Source organism: Opisthorchis viverrini (genome assembly GCF_000715545.1).
Source record: "Opisthorchis viverrini unplaced genomic scaffold opera_v5_14, whole genome shotgun sequence".
NCBI classification, from domain to species: domain Eukaryota; kingdom Metazoa; phylum Platyhelminthes; class Trematoda; order Opisthorchiida; family Opisthorchiidae; genus Opisthorchis; species Opisthorchis viverrini.
This window is the reverse complement of record NW_008751670.1, coordinates 3,104,225-3,113,436: the sequence shown is the minus strand read 5'-3', so window position 1 is coordinate 3,113,436 and position 9,212 is coordinate 3,104,225. Positions and strand designations below refer to the sequence as shown.

Below are 9,212 nucleotides of genomic sequence, written 5' to 3'. Positions count from 1 at the left end.
TGGCTGCTCCCCTTTGGCCTTCCTGGCATGGTTGCACCTTGTGGAACGAAGTTCCAGCCAGTGTAGCCCGCGAGATCATTGCAGCACTGAAGCCAGACCACCACGTCAAGGTGGGAGATTTAGGTCGGGTTCATAATCGTCAGGAAGTGAAATTAATTAACGAACTGTAAAAACTATATATTGCCCTCAGTTGTTTCACTGAAGGCCAACTTGTACCTTGTTAAACTGCGGTCCATCAGACCCTTTCCACGTCAAGGTGGCAGATTTAGGTCGGGTTCATAATCGTCAGGAAGTGAGAAAAATTAACGAACTGTAAAAACTATATATTGCCCTCAGTTGTTTCACTGAAGGCCAACTGGTACCTTGTTAAACTGCGGTCCATGGTGCAGACCCTTTGCACGGTCTGATCACTCCTTCTAATCTAGCTTACGATGACCCTTCCTATTGTGACATCTGACCTCAATCTATCAAGTGACACCGCCTCACAGCAGTACTTTGGATCAGAATTACATGAATCGAAGTACAGGCATCTGCAGTACTAATCTTCAAAGCCTTTGATACAATGCGACGTTGAATATCTGAGATCTCCAGGTAGCTTTACTGCCGAAAAAACTGCTTTCCCAAGGTTTGCGGCTTCTCTATGACTACCTCCCACCTAGAACTGAGCGGCAACCATTTGGCCTATGCAATAATTGATTAAGTCTAGCAGTGGAGTGAACCATGCACCTGGAATATTTGCCATAAGTTCAGATATGCAACCTAAGGAAATAAGCGGCGCTTTTGCCTGAACGCCTAGTTAATCCGCTGAATCACCCCACTAAGAGCCTGTTGTGTTTTCATGGAAAATCAGACAACATAACTTTAATTTATGGTAATCAGAGCAAGCAAAATTGATATATCCCCGTTGCTTCAAACCAGCATCGAAGCACAAGTCACTATTGTGGTTCCCAATGTGCTACCCAACGTTGTTTGCAGCATGTAAACAGATCAGCTTATTGCAAAGCACATGGCGACTTCCTGTGTTATTCTTATATGACTTTGTGGTTAGTGGCCATGCCAGCTACCGTGAAAAACTCTGGCTATTTAAGCTGCGCTGAGCACTCAAAGTTTCGTGTTCTACTTTCCCTTTCTAAATGCTGAGCTCCTCCGTTGATCAAAACATACGTATTTCTTTCAACAGCTAACCTTCTTTACAGTTAAACTGTTCGACATATCCGCGCCTCACTGCCCTGTTTTCCCCAAGTCAGTGGCTCGTCACTGCAGGTTCACCCTGGCCTTCATGCCTGGTTAGCTATTTCCACAGACCGACTAAAAGCCTGACAAAACGAATCTTTGGACAGCAAGCAAGGGAGCTTGATTGCGCATTGGAATCAAGTGGACTGACCGAAATAGGCATATGCATGTTTAGGAAGCGCATTTCTCTCGAGCTATCCTTGCATGGAAAGGAAATGCGTACGACCTTGAAGGGCTAGTGTGTCCTACTTGTCAGGCGATCCATCCCAACCATAAACGTCGTTGATGGAGCTGCACCAAAAAATTGTACGTGTTTCGTTTGTGAGTAGTGAAGGCGTATAACGAATAGCCTAGGTTGGCGCGATGGAGTGGGGTCCACTTTGGTATGTCCAGCAGAGTTTACTGAAGATCAGAAAGAACACCTTCACTGAGGAGGTTTAAAAATCGCTTGAAATTACAGCCTGTCTAAATGAACATTCTGGCATCTGACTCCTACAAAGCCTTACATCACGGAGGCCCGCGTTGATTTTGAACAATTTTTTTAAATGAATTTGTCCGGAAAGGTTCAAGTAAATTGAGCGGATACTGTAACAAAATATGATGATCCTGCCTTATCTTGATGAAGGAAGGAATCCTCGTGGTAATCTGAGAAATGTCACACGGGCAAATTTTCGACACCCAAAATGCAACTCGGTGTCTCAGCCATGCAAAATGACTAGCCCATTAGACCTTTAGATTGATGCTGTTTTCAACCCAAACTCTTGCAGCTAGGACCCAACGTTGTGCCCACACCTCAACAGACTTTATGTTTACATTTGGGTGATTGAAGTCCAATAGGAACCCGGTAAAATGGAGTTGGATGAAAAAATCGCTCAGCTGTAACACACTTCCCGTTTGTGGCTGCCACGACACCTGAAGGAAGCACGAGGGTTAAGATACTGCCAGGTTACGAACCTTCCGGTCAGTAAATTCCCCCTCTAACCACTTGAGCCATCTCTGGATAACTTGCGAATGATTAAGGTGCTTTGCATTCGATATTTGTTTGGTGCTCAATGTGCTTCGACAGCGAGAAAACGATTATGACGAGCATTTTTTCGACAGGAATAAAGGTAACTGATATTATTTCTACACTGAAGAAATCCAGAAGTGCATAATATAATTGCTATTCAGCATTTTTCTACTTTATTTCTCATAAAAGACCCTGTGTTACTCCGAAGCTTTTCATAAGTGGAATACACTAATACATAGTCTTTGGCATAAACTCTGTCGTATTTTACTCATCGCTATTTCACTAAGGTTTTAAGTTCAAAAGGAAAGCAGTTGGAAGTGACAGGATTCTATGCGTTTCAGCACTAATTATTTCATCTATCACTTTTTCAACTCAGCTTCTATCTGTTAATCCTGTTATTTTAGGATACATATGCAGAAAATTTCATATGTTCTGGAAATTCAGACCCTGGGAACGGTCCACTAAACGATACATTCCATGGCTTTCGTTGGCGCAACGGACCGTTCGGTCGCCGCAGCAATGGTGTGGGACGAATCGGTGTGGATCTGGCCGAATGTCAACTGTGTTCCTGTCCTTTCTCGACCACTCAACCACATCAATGTACGGGTTCACCTGCTCCGCCCTACACTTCCGTATCTAGCTCAGTTCCCCCAACCTTACCGTCCAATTGTTGCGTAAATGCCATCAGATCGGCAATCACCGTTCTGTTTGTTCTTACCAGTGCAATTTTTTGGATTGCCGTACTGGCACAGGGAACCGTTCCTGACGCTTGTTTAGGTGCCTCGCTTTGTCAGCTTGTCTCGTCCGTCTATACAAACTAAATGAGGAGCGGTTGGTCCAGCCTACCAAACTGGACTTTTGTGCGTTGGTGATCGTGTAGATATAATTCATGTATAACTCTTCTGAAGCTTCCAAAACTCGCTTTCCTCCTGTTCTTTGACTACAAAGATAACTTGTAAATAATGGCAGCTTGCTTGGTGTAACCTGTTTCTTTTCCAGTACACTCACTTTGAGACCATACTTCAAACGGTGGGACTTTAGTACTCACTGTGCATTTTACAACATGGCCTAAGACTAGCAATGTTAGCTTTCATAACGTGTTTATGCAATTTGATCTAGTGCAATGATGCATTTTTATCTCAAGTTTTCTCCCTTGTTGGCTATACGGCGTGTTTCATGTGAATAGGTGCTATTTGGAAGTAGTGCTCTCTAGCATGGACAAAATTTATCGGTGCTTCACAGGTTTGCATGTATCCATACTCTAACAGTCCACCATAGAGTTAAGATATGTCGTATAGTATACTCAAGCCAAAATGCTGACAGTCTGAAGGAGGACTAACTGAACTGGTCAGTGCGGCTGAGAATCAAGTGTCTACCATGGTACAGTGAACATGCAAGACATATGATAGGTGTTCAGTTTCACATCACTTTTGTTTTAAACAGTGGTCCTCCTGTCCTGGCGCAATTATTCGTGTGAATCCACACCAAAGGGGGAGGCACTGGACTCGACTTTCGCTCTTGTTAGAGCGAATTAGTAGTGCATATCCAATGGCCGTGCCGGGGTTTGAACTACGGACATCTGACATGCGAGGCGAACGTGTTACCACTATTCCACCAGCGCACATTGGACGCATGTGAATTCTCGCGACTGAACGAGTGAACGTGTTCTCACTTGAGCGATGTGATTAGTATGCCCGACACATCACCGATACGGCGACCCATTAACTGTCCTGGTTGTGACGATCGATTGGCCCGCTTGTCAGGACTTCCCAGTCAGGTAGCGCCACAGACGCTTGAAACCGGCTGGACAACTTTTGTTGAAGCATGTGGGGGTTTTGTGAGAGGTGTATTGTTCAGTTTCACATCAATCTCGGTTTGAAGGAGAGTGTTTATGTAGCCTCTAGAATTTTGAATTCAGCCCCACACTACGGTTTCAGTAAATCCCTTTGGTATTATGACTTCATTTATGAGAACTGATAGAAGATCCCCATCTTGTTTTCCACTTAAAAATTAAACTGTATGGTAACACAAACGCTCGACGGTTGAGTTGGTCTTGACGGACGACTTAACTGAATTCTGGACATATCTGTCTCTTGTTATTAAAAGCATCACACAAAGAACCCCTGTCGTGTGATCTGGAACGGTAAGCAAATATCAAAGGGTTTTCCTTTACATGGCACTAGATCGCCTTGTTAACACCGTCTTACTCTGCAAATGAATATTTATCTGTAATTCTCGTGAGGTTCAGCACAGGGTAGCTTACGATTATCGGTAACCAGAAGGATTTCGATCGTTTAATGACACTGCGACTGTAGGTCGCCGTAGCTTTCTCAGAACATAGTTCGGCTAAGGATTAGCGGTCAGATAATTTGTCCGAAACACTTCTTTTATACTGCGGGACGTTTGTACAAGTTGCTGATGTCACACAAGGCCAAAACTCAATCCGGAATGTCCGCCACTGAAATTGAATCACCCCAGATCAGAGTCAAGCACCCGTCCATGTGGATTTCGGATTTACTGAGTTCCTTCAGCCCTTCATAATATTCCGCTCACTGTTTATAATCCTTTTTCGTGAGTAACTCTGCCTCCAAACATCCATGGTGTAAAAAGACATTCTACGCAGTTCGTCGTTTACCTTTTGCTCGTAAGGAATCAGTGATCGGAATAGCAGAGCTTCAAAACCGTGTGCGAAAAAGACACTAAACAAGTATTTTGCCCATACCCTATTCGAATAAATAAGCTTTTGTTAGGCGCTGGAATGCGGCCTCAGGTATTTAAATTGAAAAAGCAGCAAGTAGGCAAAACAAGGGAAAACAGCTTTATCCAAAAACGGGGCACTGGAGCACAGAAAATCGTATACATCCATGATCAGTTGCTCTATTCAACAGCTAACACCTACAGTTGCCAAAAATTCAAGACTTTAAATAAATAACGAATTCGAGGAGATTCTTTTTCTGTTACTTTTCACTTTTCCCCACCCGGTAAAACTTGAACGAACCGAATCTCTCAATCAGTAGACAGAGTTCAATTTTGAAACTTACTACTATGAGGAAACAGTGAGTTAGAATGAAAGTGGTAGTTCATACCCGACAAAAATTCCCATCACATTACGTGCCAAAATTTACATTTTTTGATAAACGGTAGCCGGTAATGCTGTCTAGTCAAGGTCATTAAATGACCTTGACCCTTAAACATATGGAAGACAGAATTTGTTTTCAAATGACACATCAAATCTGACTCCTTTACCAGACAGAACGTACTCAAGATGGGACTGATCTCGTGATGGTGGAAACCAGCGCTACCGAAACTACTCACGGTCTATAGGAGAAGCCCCTCAACCTTGTTCTCAAACACCCTGTGATGGTTTCTTGGGTGTTGTGGAAAGCAATCCCAGCGAACCATAGTTGAACAGGCCTGAAGATACTCACTAAGTAACAACCGTTTAATAGAATCCAGACAGGTGTTACACAGTTGGATGTTGCAAAACTTTTGCAATGATAAATACTTAGAGCACATACTAATCGTCGAGAAAAACTGAAGCTGATTAACTGTTACTGCTGACTAACTGTCAAGCCCACACAAGGGGCAACCGAAACGAGTGTCAGACCTGTAGCGATAAATTTCCAAACAGTACCTGAACTCTTACTCTCTGATACACATCGAGCATTATCAAGCTGCTATCCACGGGCGATATTCTTGTCAGCTTTCTTGTCAGCTTCCTTAGATGTGGTGGCCTGCCACTCGCTGCCGGTAAAGTGTCTCCAGACTACCACATGGACCTCGAAATAAGTCTCGTGATTACAAAGCCCAAAAACCTTGCCTATTCATCCTACAAACAAAATAAGCAAAATGGACCCCCTGTAGTTTCGCAACCGTTCCAAACTGGTTTCGCTTTGATGCCTTTATGAAGCTTCAGCTACTAGCTGCCGCAAGTAGACAATCCATGACACCGGTTGCATCTTTTTATGATGGTTATTTGTCAGACGGTGTTTCTAACTGCAAACAGTAGCTTGCAACCCGTCACACCACTTCATGTCTACGTGAATTGCATATCTTGCGATGAATAGCTGTTTGTCGGAACGTCCGAACGAGAATTCAAAAACAATGGACCGCATGTAGGGCTAGGTATCTCAAACAAACAACGTTATCTGGCCACACAAATACAACTGTCACTCAGTCGGAATATTGCGTTAGGAGCTTGATTATGCCCCCTTCCCCCACTGTCTAAACAAGATTGCTGAGAATGTACGTTGTTTACATGGACAAATCTGAAGCTGACGCATCGTCGTACACATGTGTGCTGCTGGACTGCCACCCGAAAACAATCAACTGAGATTCGTGACAAAAACAGAAGCACTCTCATGTAGTGGGACCTCACCTGGTTGATTCAATCCTGCGTAATCAACTATGCTGACGCTGAATCTGATCGTAGAGTCCAAAAGGATGTTTGATTGGCAGGAAGTTCACAGAGTCAACTTTTTCGCACAACCGATGCTACTTGCGCGTAAACGTTAGACATTCTTTGTCAGTCTGTGCCAAAAAGGATCTCTCGATATAATATTAAAATTGTAGAGGGTCCATATAAACCAGCGTAATTTCACATCGGCTGGACTTAAGATGCCTGTCGGAATATTTCAGATTACATTTTGAGTAAATCCCAGAAATGTCATGATAAAGAATACAGGTAGATAGCAAAAGAAGATCAAACACTTTCTGGACATAACACTATTTTTCGGTCATCTAATTTGTCGCTCCAAGTGTGAAACTCTTGCGGCTTCACCTGCTGTAGGACCTACCACTGTTTAGCGTAACTTACGACACCTAACTGAAGGAGGTAATCCTTTAGTGGCTCTGTGTGGTGAGCCAATGTACTGCGGCACTCCGAAAGGTTGTCATCAATATTTGAGGTTAACTATCGAAGACTTTTTCAAAGCACGTTTACATAAAACAATAGGGTTTTGCCATACAAAACAAATCCCGTCTAAATTTCTTATGCTTTTTACAACACTGAAACTGGTGCCGTCAAACCACTGACGATGATTTCACCTGATCTCAGAGTTCTTCAACCTTAGGAGAACAACTCTGACACAGTAACTGGTCCAATAAGATAGGATTCTGACATGTGAAGTACAGAAAACGCGGATCTCTCACAGATTGAACAAGCTCATAAGCCCAAAGGTGCTCTCGCTCAGGAACTTCTGCCTCTCTACTTCACGATTTCGCGCCACATTCGTAACTAAACTGAGGGCAGATGTTATTTCCATCTTACTTGGGTGGTTTTATCGGTGCTGTCAAACATTATATAAATGTATTTGAAAATCTGTTTGTAGAAATTTCTGAAAACGTAGTTCATTATCATCCTCTAAAAAATGGTCCTCTTTATTTCTCCTCCTCGCGCTGGAAGTTCCTGTCATATATCATCTGCACGCAGCATCCCAAGTAAAATTTGCGAAGCATCATCTCATCAAACAGCAATCGAACTTTTGCACTTTTAGGAATCTACACTAACCCAATTAGGACTTGATGTCACTGAGAGCCCACTAAATACCCAGTGTTTTGTTTTCCTCTGAGATCTATTTAGCATCGTTTTTACTCTTTACCCGCTAGAGTGTAATTCATCAAATGCATTACGTATTCGAACCGGCACGGCAGGTCATGTGACTTTGATCAAATTAGCTGTATTGCATTGTTGAAAGCGAGATCCCGGTAGCCCTTAGCTTCACAAAGAACATGTGTGCACCAGCTCAGTGTGTTCGGTCACGAGTGAGCAAAATCACATACTTAACAAATGAGCTTAGACCGAGTACCCAAGCTAACAGAGGATTAAAATCTGTGTTGTTACTCGTTTGAATCAGATGGCTTAACTACTCATCAGCGTGACAGCCCACAGTGGTGTTTGACCTGAGATGCAGTAAAATTTCGGGTTAAGGTTTAACCATGTGAGAGAATCAAAGATTTTCGTAGGTGTTTAAAAGCTTCATCTTGGTTCATTGTACATCTTCCCTTGTAGACCTTTTTGATTTTCGGAGAGTTCTAATGCAAAGAACGCCAAAGCGAAAGATTCAAATCTGTTCGCCACATATATAATTTGTTGTTCCTAAGTTTCGCCGTGTGGACTACAGGGTATTTATGGATACGTTCGAGGTGTTTCCTGAAAAGAGTAGACATTTAATGTGTGCGGACACTTTTTTGTCGGTAGGCCGCCAATTATTTGCAAATTTTACGATGGAATATAAGTATCCTCACATAATTACTGATTGTTCTCTTCGAGATGATCTAGCCTCTTGAATGTAGCAAATCGGGGCACCCCATCCGTGACGTTGGGTTACCAGACTTGAAAAAAGGCTGATTCACTGTTAAGTTCAGTGGTGTTGACAATATGACTAACTAGTTTTCAGAACAAGATAACCAACATTAGGCTGGATGGCGTCAAAGTGGGTTTTAAGCCAGTTCCGCTGACAACGGCACGGAACATGGTGGGGCTTTTTGAAGCCGATATTCAACTGAAGCATCGAGCTTATTGTTTTTGGCTTAGCTGTCCGAAAAGAGCTTCCATTAATCCGTGCCGTGAGCTTCTTTCAACGGGTTTTTATGATGATCTTCAGACGTCTTCACAACTCCATTAGGCTTGGTTTTTTATGGAAAATAATATTCCGTTTATATCAAATGACTTGAGTAGTAGTGACCTCGGGAGCAAACACGTCCAATTTGAGGGAGAATTATTCCACCGGCGGAAAGCCCCAGCGAGTATATAAGATCCCAGCGGGATACTGGATGCACAGAGTGAAAAATAACACAAGCAGTCTGCTTCTACTTCGCCTGCAGCCTTAAGACATTCATTCTTCTTAATGTTCACTACATCTAGGAGCACGTACCACCGGGACTGGGTCGCGAATTTTTCGAACCGTGGAATCGTGATGCATAACTGGACTTAGTTACGTAGTCTATATCCTTTTCGGGATCTCTGTGA

The 9,212-nt window shown here is 43.0% G+C and overlaps 1 protein-coding gene across 1 annotated transcript in view; it reads left to right on the top strand.

Annotated features, from left to right (window-relative positions):
* T265_01364 (hypothetical protein) overlaps nucleotides 1-3,391 on the top strand; it is a gene marked incomplete at both ends in the record, with an annotated part of 33,767 nt that extends 30,376 nt beyond the window's left edge. Inside the window, one exon of the mRNA XM_009165370.1 lies at nucleotides 2,647-3,391. Coding sequence (XP_009163634.1) covers nucleotides 2,647-3,063 — 417 coding nt within the window. The remainder of the gene's footprint in view (nucleotides 1-2,646) is intronic.
* Between the last annotated feature and the right edge of the window lie 5,821 nt (nucleotides 3,392-9,212).